General features: G+C 42.4%; 2 protein-coding genes across 3 annotated transcripts; both read right to left on the minus strand.

The window, feature by feature from the left end:
• Window positions 1-250: 250 nt before the first annotated feature.
• On the minus strand, window positions 251-1,491 carry RB195_014059 (uncharacterized protein; the record flags this gene model as incomplete). The annotated part of the gene is made up of 2 exons (XM_064204161.1): window positions 251-463; window positions 1,450-1,491. 2 exons carry the CDS (start codon window positions 1,489-1,491, stop codon window positions 251-253), a joined length of 255 nt encoding a protein of 84 aa, XP_064060042.1.
• Window positions 1,492-3,647: 2,156 nt separating this feature from the next.
• Window positions 3,648-12,003, minus strand: RB195_014060 (uncharacterized protein; the record flags this gene model as incomplete). Of its 2 annotated transcripts, none has more annotated exons than XM_013441313.2 (12): window positions 3,648-3,708; window positions 3,773-3,877; window positions 5,536-5,631; window positions 5,698-5,846; window positions 5,900-5,986; window positions 6,041-6,139; window positions 6,216-6,296; window positions 6,814-6,880; window positions 7,669-7,774; window positions 7,833-7,962; window positions 8,022-8,083; window positions 11,901-12,003. In XM_013441313.2, the coding sequence occupies 12 exons, from the start codon at window positions 12,001-12,003 to the stop codon at window positions 3,648-3,650; spliced, it is 1,146 nt and encodes a 381-aa protein (XP_013296767.2). The 2 variants fall into 2 exon arrangements, with proteins under 2 accessions (XP_013296767.2, XP_064060043.1); XM_064204162.1 differs by having other exon boundaries at window positions 3,661-3,708; window positions 3,773-4,019.
• Window positions 12,004-12,588: the final 585 nt, after the last annotated feature.

The raw sequence follows: 12,588 nt of genomic DNA on the forward strand, positions 1-12,588 counted from the left end.
CTGGGTCTGCACAGGGAAGTTATTTTTCGATGTGTTTGTACGTTTAACATCTGGAATGCATTTATTTCTAATGGTACAAGAATTGGCGTAAGCAACAGCAACAAATCCGGGGAAGAAAATGAAGAAAATTTGGTGAGTATATTACGAAATGTCGTTACAGGATTTTTGTGCGACTGAACATTATACAACAGTATCACTAGAAGTTCTTCTTTTAGCAGGCTGCAGTATGCATCAGGACTTCTGCAAACCTTTAGTTTCTCTCCCATTGTGGAGAGACTGAAAAGTCCTCGCTTTCGGACAAATCAGAAATGTCCCTCTTTTTTCTTCTTCCAGGTGAATCTGTTTTCAAAATCTCTTCGAGTTCGTCCCCGTTACCGTCAAACTTATCTTCGAGTTCATTTTCGTCACTTTCGTCCGAGTGAGAAGAAAACTTCCGACGTCCCCTTGAGCCATGTGCTGCGACCTGTATCAAAGATAAAATTACCAAAGATAAAAATAATTAGTTAATAAATTAGTTTTCAGTGTTAATTAATTAATTAATTAATTAATTAATCAACATTGAAAACAACGAAAGTATGCTTAATAGTGATGTAGGGCAAAATGAATTTATGTCTACAGTGGGAATCTTCCTCTCCTAAAGCATAAAAGTTTAAGGATAAAGTTTCTGGCGTTAATCAATCCGCTTGGGATGCGCCCCCACGTTCACCTCCATTCAGAATCGTTTGAGGTTTACGAACGTGTATCTGGCCTATACAATGACTTGCGGTGGCTAGCCGATGTGTCAAGTCAGTGCTTTTATCCTCCCAGACAGGTCTGGTACCAATTTATCGACCCCGTAGGGATGAAAGGCTTCGGGAGCACAGGGCGGATTCGAACCTCCGATCGATCGTGCAGGAAGCGGAACCTCTAACCGCTACACCACACCCTCCTAAAGCATAACTAGCACAAATTACTTTCCGTTTCGCGAAGAAACCGACAGCACAGTGGTTAGGGTAGGTGGGATATTGTGTCAACACATTTGACATCAAACAACACACACAATCCAATGCTAGATTCAATTCGATTTGGTAATAATTGTTTACGGGGTGCGTAGTTGCAGTTTTTCATTAGTTTTGTTCATTTTTCATGCTGTCAATATTCGACGACACAAATCAAAGTTAAACATGGCTAGTTTTATAATTTGTCATTCTTCTATTCCTCACTACTCTATGCAAATGTCTTCGTTGTGTTGCACGAAACACGGAGTGGAATCAGAGTTTCAGCTCTAGAACAGCTAACTAACAAATTCCGGATAATATAATTCAATGTGAGGTGAGACGTTCATTGACAGTTCGTCCAAATTAACACCATCTCTCAAAGAGACACCGTGCAGCTGTTGAGATTCAGTTGCTCGTGATTTCGTTATTTAGAGAACGATAAGCAACATCAAGAGAAATTTGTAAAACGTACGAGAGCAAATGCGACGAGTAGAAGTATTAGCGCTAGACGCATTGTAGGTAATAGCTCTTTTCCAGAGTGCTTCTCTTTTATACAGTGTTAGTGTCCCAAATCCGGTTCATTTGTGAGATACAGAGAGGAACGGATTTCCTGATGCATCACTGAATGTTGATTTCTGATTTTCGAATGGAATTTTCGAATCACTGAATCGACAACGACTGTAAATACAGTGCGATAGAGTGTTTTTTTGCTCCGGGCTGCACTGTCGATGAATTGCATGCCCACACCTGCGATTTGTGGCAGGAATATCCGCCTTCATGATCGGTTCGTCCTAGTTTATTGACGGCATGACCTCAAGAAGAACTCCGAACTGTCACCATGCGTATCAGCGATTAGCATGTGTTGATTCACAGAAGTTGAGTGAAATTTTATCTTTATAGCTGTACTTCGATCCGGTTACAATGGACAGCCTGAAGTTGATTTCTCTACTGTTGGAATTGAATTCCTTGTTCTTATTGTTAAGCAATTTGATTTCAGGACATTCACCGACTTAGACTTCCTGCCTCTCTGGGAACTTGAAATATCTATGCCCAGATTTTTCCATCCTCCTGCTCCTGACGAAGGTTACAAATAATCTTTGATAAACATTGAACCGTTTCTGTAAGGCAAGTCGTCGATTTTTGTTTACAGCTAAGAATTAGGACTGGAGAATCAAATAGCCGACCAATAGTTGGAAAAAGTTCCCGTCCACAATATCTTTTTTGAAGCATTTTATTTTTTTTTACTGTTAAAAGCTGTCTGCACTGTTGTCCATCGCTACCACACGCGAGAGATTTTTGAGCAACCGTGGCATCTCCAAATGAGTACGCTAAAATGTCCGACGTGTAGTTACGGTTGTCTCGCAAGAGTGTGTTTACACAAATGTTCTACTAATCCGCAACATCTACAAAACACTACAACGAGTGCCTCAAGGCACAAGTGTATTCGATTGCTTACGACATTTTGAACGAAGCAGATAACAGTTCACAGGGACATGGTCGAACATTAGTGCATGGCTTTATTGACTACTCACAACAGTGCGCTCTAGAACCACCTCAACCACAAAGCCGCCAAACCGCGTGTTCGCGCTGCTCTGAGCTTTCTGGGCAGCCTAACACAGCCGACAGCGTTACTGGCCCCGTATCACTTGAATTATATTGTATTTTGGTCATGTTCAGTATATTTTCTTGTGTTTTATTTGCTCTAGCTGTCTAAGATCCCCAGCTGAGTCCAACGTCATACTCGAGAAGTTTTCAGGAAATACATCGTCCAGCACCCTTCGCTTCTCTCGTTTTATTCTTCTATTGGAAAATATGTTTCTTGACTGTTGGATATTTGACAGTTTAAGTAAAATTATGAGAGATGCATGAAATGTAGAATGTACATGAATGAGCTATTAAAACTAAAGCTACTTCCGGCACGACAGCTAGTTGCGGCTCGTCATTCCATTTGAGACGCACACGTGTCAACCTGCAACTCGTCCATTAACGACCTGACCTGTCGTTAAAAACGTAGAACTTGACATCCATAGAATACTGTACCAAATCGATGAGGGAGTGTGCGATATCTGCAGATCAAACATTGGAGGAGAATCTATTTTTGCTCTCCACGCCTCCAAAAATTACTTTGCCGAAAATTAAGTGAGATGGTCACGGACAACTTCGCATGACTGAATCAGACAAAATTTGTTTCGTATTCAAGTGGACAGACAACTTTGCATTCTTATCTAGCCTAACTTTGACCTGGATCGATTCGCTCGATCTGTAACTATCTGGCTAAATTTCCAGCAAAATACACATGTAGATAGTGTGTGGAGGCGCGGAGACCAAAATAAGTCCCTCTACCGTCCCAGAGCGCAACCATCTATTTGGTGACTTGAAATGGTTTCGGTAGGGCTCTTAATGTTAATTATTTCCATTCTCATTTGCGCACGCTAGCGACATGTAAATCTTCGCACCCAAATGCGTAAATGATGATTCGTGAGAGAAAACATACATAAATAATTCATTATTGACTACAAGGATGCCTTCTTCTGAAGTTCACAACCCGCAGATCAGCTTCGGCAGGAAATTTCTCAGCACAATTGTCGTTTTCACATGGATACAGACAAATAAAATGCAATGAACATCATCGTCTAAACGTCAAAATTCTGCATCTACAAGCGAGTGTTTTCAGCAAACACTTTTACAATGCAAACAGCACAGCTTCGAATTCCAAAATATCGTGCAGTACCTAAATGTTGAAATGTTGAATTCGAACGTGAATGTTGTGGTGCGCCAGAAAATTAGACGCAGACCTCCTCAAGTGTGTCTTTCGTTCCTCTATCGCTGCCACACATTGTTCCGCTAGCGATAGCATTGGTTGTTCGGGCAGAGCAGATTCCATGGGCGCAGCGCTTGGCCTTGAAAAACGGCGAGTTCTCTCGTGCTGAGGGAAAAAAACGAAAACAGTCCTCTTTTGGAAAATTAAAATAGGGAATACGTGAAAAAGCTCTCTCGGTGGTCAAAAGATTAACAAGGACAGCTATGAGTCGTACCATAATCCTAGATAATGAACGGTTTAATACCCCTTTACTAGTGATTATTTTTAAAAGCGACGAAAGTGCACCTAACGTTTTTTCCCTGTATTCAAGCCCTTCAGTTTCACAATCCCACATAAAGTGCAACTTTATTATCACAGAAAATTTGTGTAATAATTCAAATCGCATCTGTCCGTAAAATCCCTCAGTTTTCTTTGGTTTGGGTGAAGAGTTGACAATCCAAACAACATACTCTATCCCACCAGCAGAGAATTTTGTTATATACCTCGAGAGGGGTTCACCTCCTTGAACTCACAGACAGCTGGAAAGGCTTTTTCGGTGCATGTTGCCTCCATGTCAGAACAGTGCCTCCATAAAATCATCAAAAGCAGTTGTTTCTTTAAAATCTCGATTCACGCGATGGAAAGGCCGTAACTAGGAGAGAATACGTTGGGTTGGAAGCATCTGGAAGCTCAAGAAAGCAAATTTTCCTTCGACTCGTGTGAGGTCGCAAATTGTCATGCTGTTAAAACACACTTTTGCAGCATTTGGCAGAAATTTGCTGTGCTACCCAGTATGTTCGAGTCAAACCCTACGTGAAGCCGTGAAGCAGTTGCTTAAACGACGAAGTGGAACGACGCGGTGAAGTTAGCAGTTGCGATTGAGATAAAACATTCGCTAGTTGCTTTGTCTAACCGAAAAATGAATTAAATTCTTTCAATAACTTTAAGTGAAACAACGATTTGTCATCTTCTTATTTCTGACAATTTTTATCTGTATCCTTACGATGGGATAGGTGTGGTGTAGCGGTTAGAGATTCCGCTTCCTGCACGACCGATCAGAGGTTCGAATCCGCCCTAGTGCTCACCAAGCCCCCATCCGTCCGTGGTCGATAAATTGGCAGCAGACTTCTTTGGGAGGATAAAAACACTGACTTGACACATCGGCTAGCCACCGCAACTCATTGTATAGGCCAGTTATGTTTTTAAACTTCACACGATTCTGAATTGAACCGTGGGGGCGCATCCCAAGGGGATTGATTAACGCCAGGAACTTTATCTCAATGATGGTTTTTTCTCAGCTCATTACTAGCAAGAGAATGCCGTCAAAATAAAATCCCTAGCTGCGTATATAAACCCTCTGCAATCATTCGTATTCAATTTGGCCCACGAATAAAACTTCTAGCAAGGACGCAACGACTAAATGGCGATTACGGCAGGCTTCGAACCTGGAACTTTCGGACTGCAGGTTCAAGTCGTTTTGATCTGGACATGGCTCAGAGGTAGGAGTAAGCTTGGGTTGTGGCTTAATTAAAATTTAGAAGAAAAATATTTCCACAATGCACAGCAGCAATAGCGTTGTGTACATGTTTTTTCTAGTTCCTGCTCAATTGGAGCAAGGATGGTTTCACATCAATTTGGCTCACTTATCATCGAGAATTAGGTTATCTACATGGATGAAATAGCGGCAGCAATTTGGGTTTTGTGAATTAAAACTCATTAATCTCAACGTAACAGAAAATTAAACGAAGAAGTACTAACATCTGAACAGGTTGGGGTTGTGCAACCGCAAGTTCTTGGTCAGGGTAACCGTTCTGTTGAAGGAATTGTAGCACGTCCACGTACGATGTAGTCATTCTGAAATGATTGGTCAATCGCATGGATACAGGGAGGTCCAGAATTTAGTCGGAGCAACTCTCTAACCTGTAGTTGAACTCGACAGTGTAACAGGCTGCTATTCTGGCGGTGTTATGCAAGCACTGCAGAGCCCAGCCACTTTTGCAGTCTTCAATATTGCAGTAGAGGTAAGACAAGGATCCACACGAAGACGACCGAGTCTTGCAGCATTTACACTGAACAAACCAGACCCAATTTACAAAAAACTTGAATTTTTAAAACTAGTTACTTCTTTTGAACCATCAAACCAACGCTTCTGTGAAATGGACGGCTTGTCGGCAGAAATCAGGTTCAAAAATACTTGGAATCGTCCACGCTGAAAGTGTACCGTCTCACAGAGAACTTTTCAATGGAAAGTCGAACCACTTACCCCTTTGTTTAGCCTCTTTCTGACCTCATCGTCGACTCCTTGAACCTTACTTCGAATGAGTTGCTCTAGCGTGTCTCGATTTGGAAGGCTGATTGTCCTCTTAAGGGAGTATATTATCGCCAAAGCGTGTACTATTGTTTGATTTCCTAGGACTCGAAAATCTTGGGTTACCCACCTTGAAATCGTACTCGCTCGCAGAAATCGACCCGCACCGTTGTCCATCAGCTTGAGTGTCACCAGGCGCTACAGGAAGGAACTGCAAAGTTTTCGGTTGAAAATATGTTCGGAAATTCCAGGAATTTATCTTCCGCGGACTGTTGGTCTTGAATCCGAGTCGAGTAATCTTATATTACTTATATTACAAGTTAATTGTAGGTTCTTGGAACAGAGGTACGCCATTTTGATCTCGAAGTGCAATATTTTTTTAAAAATTATTGTCAAGCTGCATTATGCACTTTCTGCTCGGCAGAACAGGCTATTCATAGTACTTTGTCGTTTAGATAGGTATTATGTGTATTCAACAAAGTGAGCGCGATGCACCATCGATAAGGGTGAGAGGAGAGAGGAAGGGTGCGAGATAAGCGGAGGAAAGGCGTGCGTTGCGGCAGGTACGTCGCGTTCAACCAGTTGAACACAAGTGTTCTTCCTATGGTAAAGTAAGAAATCTCGTAATAAAATGTTATTAATCTATTCGTTTGCAACTGATTCAAGACGCTGCCGTAATGCAGCCGAATTCTATTCCTGTAATATTAAGCAAAGACTGGAGGACAAACCTGGTGCATTCTTCCGTTCAACTCGGATTCCAGCTGTTCTCCTACTCCACACAAATCGCAGTATCTGCTGTAATAATCGGTCATTACTATCGTTAAGTAGTTGCTATTCATCTTTTTATGTGTTCCCATTGATCTGTGTACGTGATCCCGAAATATGAATTTTCATAGCTGAACAATCATTGCTATGCTGTTATAGATAATGGCGATGATTACGATGGAGCCGGTTACCGTAAATGCGTCCGATCAGGATCGATACTCACGACAAACGTGGATAGAAATTGCGGGATGTCAGCTGATCGGCGGAGTTTTGAATAAGTTTCCCTGTCAGTTTTCCCGGAAGGTTTCTAGAAATGCGCCTGAGGAAGATTTCGGTAAAGTTTGTTACCGTCCTTATCACTCACTTCCCTAAAGCCAGCACATCATGAAATTGTCAGTGTTGGGTTTTCCTAAGAAAAGATAGCGTTATGGGCGTAGATTACAAATGTTATTGCGATCACGCGCATTTCCACCTATTTCTTCTGAAAAGCGGTGCTGGAAACGGTCCTGACAGACGAATTTCCCTACGAGGCCCACAACAATGCCATCATGTCAGCACTGGCATAGCTGTCGCACTGGCCGCAAAGTTGAGCCCTCCTCAAATCTTCGTCACGTCTTGGTATTCTCTAGTACAAAAATTGACTTTGAAAAAAGAAAAATCCCTAGTAGATAGCCTAACACAGCAAAAAGATTGATTTTACTTTTAAAAGCAGGTCCGTTGATCAGTGGTGATCATGAGCGCAGCACTTAGCAGGACAACTCACGCAACTGTGTCGAGATTGACTGGATCACATTCAGTCATAGATCGAAAATCCTCACCAATACTGTCGTCCATTTCTTTCGATGATTCCGCTATGTTCATCGCACTGTTGCGACAACAAACCCGTTTCGGGAACCATTGTGTACGGTAAGTCGAATCGAATCCCTTTAAATTCGGAATCGATTCATAATTGGAGATGTGGTAGCGACTAACGAAAACACACCTGCTGGGCCCTCGATAATCGGCACTTGCAGGGTGACGCCAATTTCACCGGCAAGGAAACCGAAATCCCGCTCAACTTTGATCCTTTTAAAGTGTAAGGAATAATTTCCGGGTGCATGTATATAGTAGACCTGAATCCTTCGTTACATCGAAGAGAGGATGGCTTGCAAATTGATGAAAAAGCAAATACCTTGTTTCCTTTTTCATTAACTATATTCACATCCTCTTCTTCAATTTTTATCTCGTTTTTTACTGAAAATGGAATTATCAAGAACTGGTACAAATAAATGTACGCAACTTGGTTTTTTCTTTCTTCCTGAATGTAAAAAAACGGTGGTTCATTCTTTGGAGGAAGTTCTGAAAAATCTAGAATTTGAAGCAGTGATTCGCAGCGACTGAACAGATACAGATACATGGATTTATCTGCTTATTCATTCGATTCTGTACACGGCACACACAACAGAAAATGACACTAACAGCTCGGCAGCAGTATGTCGCAGTGCGAGAGTCACCAAGATTTAAAGACATAGATTCGTCCATGCATCCAAGAACTGGAGAAGACAATCCTTCAACCTTTCATTGTGAAGCCTGCCTTCCCCACCAAACTCACAAAGAAGAAAAGTTCCTGAGATCGTTTTTGATTAACTGTCATCCTTGCTTGCTTCGATAGACACTGCTTGTTTTGAGACCATCAAGAATCAGTAGTTGAACATGTAAATTTTACGTATTTACCGACTGTTGCGCCTTAACAGCATGGAGAAAGTGATCTTTCTTCCGTGTTCTCTTTCAGGCTGTAAAAGTTTGGTAACCTTATGAGCATAAACAATTCTCGTTGGTGCGCCGACATAGCGTATGTGCTTACTTTCTTGGCAATTAATTAAGTAATTTAATACCGGGTAGTAAATAGGGTGGTGGCGAACTGCGCGCAAATCCTAGCGACACGTAACAAACCAGATTCCGGCCAATGAAGAGTGTTCCATGAGAGTTTTCGATTTCGCGATCATGACTTCGTTCAACAGGCGCCACTCACTCCGTGGCAACAACAACGCTTCTCTACGAGCGATGAGGCCGAAATGGCGCAGCGTTTCTCACTCCGACGTCCGCCGCGAACACCGTGCGAGCCAAGCGTTTAGTGCAGAACTGCCACCAAAACCACTGCCACTGAGCAGGAAAAGGGCCGTTGCGAGAAAAAGAAGTGTGAAAGTTCTTGAAGATAAAGGGCTGGAGATTTCAAGAGTAAGGGATGATGCCATCGAAACTACGTGTTCTCGCATGAGGTGCGTGAAAACACGGCACAGTTGTGCACGTGCCGCACCCACGAGCGAACGTTCTTAAATTCATGCGGTCTCCTTTCTGTTCAAGAAGGAAAAAATAAATGGCCTGCTGAGAGGTTCGGAGCGTGTGCAAGGGTGACGCGTTCTAGCGGACGTCGTAGGAGGAAACGCCCTTTTTCAGGGGAATCTGGCACGATCGTACTCGTAATCTACTACCCAAACTCTGTATTTGTCAACAGGGACCGCAACATCGTTAATTTTGTGATATACTCCTTTAAACCTCTTCCATCCCTCTTAACTCGTGTTTCAATGGAATAACAGATGAAATTTGCTCTTGGAGAAGTTCTTAAAAACATAAAGCTATCTTTTTCCTTAAACTAATCCACTTAATCAAGATTGTTACGAAACTTTATTTCGGCTTAGCCGGTAAGTCGCCTTCATCAGAGTCTGGAAAGTCAAAGAAATCTCCAATGTATCCTCCCAAACACCTCATAGCAACATAAGTTTCTGTTCAACTAGAGTGTACAGTGAATAAACGCAGTAATTTTGAAAGATGGAATTCGCAAAGGAAAGAAGAGATACTGGAAAATGTAACAGAATTTACGAACTGAATATTGATTACTTATTCAGGAGAACAAAGCGTGCGATGTTTTTTTGTCGAACTGAAGTAGTCTTTGCAGAAGCGAGCTTAAGCCATAGGTGATATTTGGGGCACAGCCTATTTGAGACATTTTATGCTTAGCTGAGTGCGAATGCAAAAGGTGAGATGTCGTATTCTTCCCATTGTCTTCTTTTTCTGACCATTTGGCGCTCGCAATTGCTTGATACATCTCCGCACTCGGCAAATCGATACCCGCATACACAGCGGCAGAATCAGTGAATGACTATAAATCGAACTTGTGTCCTTAAAGGCATCACCCCACGAATCTGGTGTGGTACGGATTTCATGCGGAGTGTTCGTACACGGGATCGTATGTTATGGAGAGGGGGTGATTCCGTCCATTTCTTCTTAATTGCCGTAGAAAACGGCCCGGAAGATAAAAATGGCTTCGGGCGTTCCGGCGCCCTATTTTCTACAAGAGGTTCGGTTGGAGCGCGCCAGCCTTGTGCACGCGCCGCATCATCACTGAACTGAGCGAGAAGCTGTTGTTCTCCATCTTATTAAATTTGAAGAGCAACTGCTGCATTTCAGTACTGGAAGCTCATCTACTATTGCTACACACACGAGCTGGATCGGTGAAATGGGTGGTGCATACGGTAGGAGCAGTGCAAGGGTTTGCTGATGCTATTAACTATTGCGCATTGCAGTTACATATCATGATTGTCTTCTGTTCCCCTCGGGATAAGTTGTCGCAGAAGGTGTGGGTTCCTCAGATACCTCGCGTCCGCCTGAGAAGCCTTCGATTTCCATTCAGACTCGTAAACAATCCACAAACCTTTGTCTACGGTTGATGTTGTTTTTCGTAATCGCGCTTATGGTTGTTAGTGTGAAAAATATAAAAATACTACGTAATTTGTCCAAGAAGACTACACGCTGGAATATTTTGTGAGCTCGGCGGAGATGAGTGCATTGGTGTGACCTGATGGCCGCGTGGTCTTAGAATGAAAGATCTCTTGGATGGTTTGTAAAACTTTAGATCTTGACACCGCTCGATCTTGACACTCATACTGATGCAGTAGCCATATTTTCTACGATGTATCCTCATGTATTCATCTCACAAATGAACTTTTATCATGTAGAGGTAGTGTGAAAAAAACCCGTATGCAATACGGATATTTATTTCATAGAACCGTTGTGTAGGTGACATTTAAAGGCACAACCCCACGAATCTGAGGTGGTGCAGATTTCAAGTGGAGTATTCGTATACGGGCTGGGAGACTATGGAGAGGGGGCGATTCCGTCCATTTCTTCCTGATTGCCGTAAAAAACGGACCGGAAGATACGGCTTGAGGCGTTCTGGCGCGCTATTTTCCACAAGGAGTTCGACTGGAGCGCGCCAGCCTTGTGCGACGCCTGAAGCCGTACCTTCCGGGCCGTTTTTTACGACAATTAAGAAGAAATGGACGGAATCACCCCCTCCCCCCTCTTCATAGTCTCCCATCCCGTATACGAATACTCCACCTGAAATCTGTACCACCTCAGATTCGTGGAGTGATGCCTTTAACCATAATCCATGACACATTTCTCGAATGTTTTCTTAGGGAAAAGAATACCTAATTTGTCAAGTATTCCCGAATTTCTGTTGTGGCATTGGTTCTGCGAGGAACACCTTAGAAGCTTTCTGGATTTGCATCTAAAAATACACAAGGGAGGCGAGTACGCTTCTGCAACTCGCTGATGCACTCGTTTCTTTGTAATTTTAGACCGCTGTATTCGAAACTCTCTAATTGTTTCACTCTGGTTCAGCAGTTGCTGGCGATGGCCTCTAAAATCTCGGTTCTCTTTGTTTTTTTCAATCTTTTTTTTTTTGCAGAGAACACACTGTTCAAAGGGATGAATCACAGTTGCTGCACTGCTTTCCAATCTCTGAGAGCCGAATAAAGTGTATCAACAATCCCGGTCCCAGTCGATCGATCCATATTGTTAACGACGTGTTCGAAGTTGTTATGCGGAAAAAGGTTTCCCCAAGAAACAAAGCAGTTTAAGCGGATTTGTTGGAAGTAATGTTGAAATTAATACGAGATGACACAGTGTTAAGATTTCATAACGTTATTGACAGCCAACATGAGGACGAAATTAAACAATGACGAAGAACACGGATAGAACTGCGGAGCTACTCATTAGGTGGACTAACCTCCTCTGCAATTGTAAAGACTGATTTCGTCTATGAGTATGTAGAGATCCTGGTAGGTTGAGCAGTAGGCGACCAATAATGGAAAAATAATTAATAATCGCATTGCATGTGTCGAACTAAAAATAATGAACTAACTGCAAGACAAATGGGGTTCGAGTGACCTCAAACATTTGATTGAGAATGATAAGACAAGGAAAAAGGCTCAGTGGTAGATATCAGTAACCTTCTAACCCAGTAACCAGTAACCCCTAAACTTTTGCTTCAAAACTGGTACTTTTGCTACTTTTGATGCAAAAGGCTCACAAGTGTTGTAGAGCGGAATAGTTCAAATAGAGAATACAGTGCCGAGAAACAGAACGTGAAGTTATTCTCTTCTTTTGGTGAGCTTTTTTTAAGGTCTAAGAAAATGCAAACAGTAATAGAAAATTCTTCTCTAATACATAGATGGAATCAGAAATGCGTCACCACAAAGTAAGGCTTCTCTAGCGAAGTGTTTGCGCTTTTATTACTCGGAAACCGGTCATTTGACTGGATTTGACCTAGAGCGAGCTTGGTGGCGCGAAACAGATACTTCGAGTGTGGAATAAGATGATTCATTGCTTGTGGAGTGGATGCGAACTAAATTAAGCTTCTGTTCATGGACGATCTAAACGCTCTCACGCTGGCGAAAACCTGGGAACATTTTGGA

This window comes from Necator americanus, chromosome V, assembly GCF_031761385.1.
Source record: "Necator americanus strain Aroian chromosome V, whole genome shotgun sequence".
In the NCBI taxonomy this organism is placed as follows: domain Eukaryota; kingdom Metazoa; phylum Nematoda; class Chromadorea; order Rhabditida; family Ancylostomatidae; genus Necator; species Necator americanus.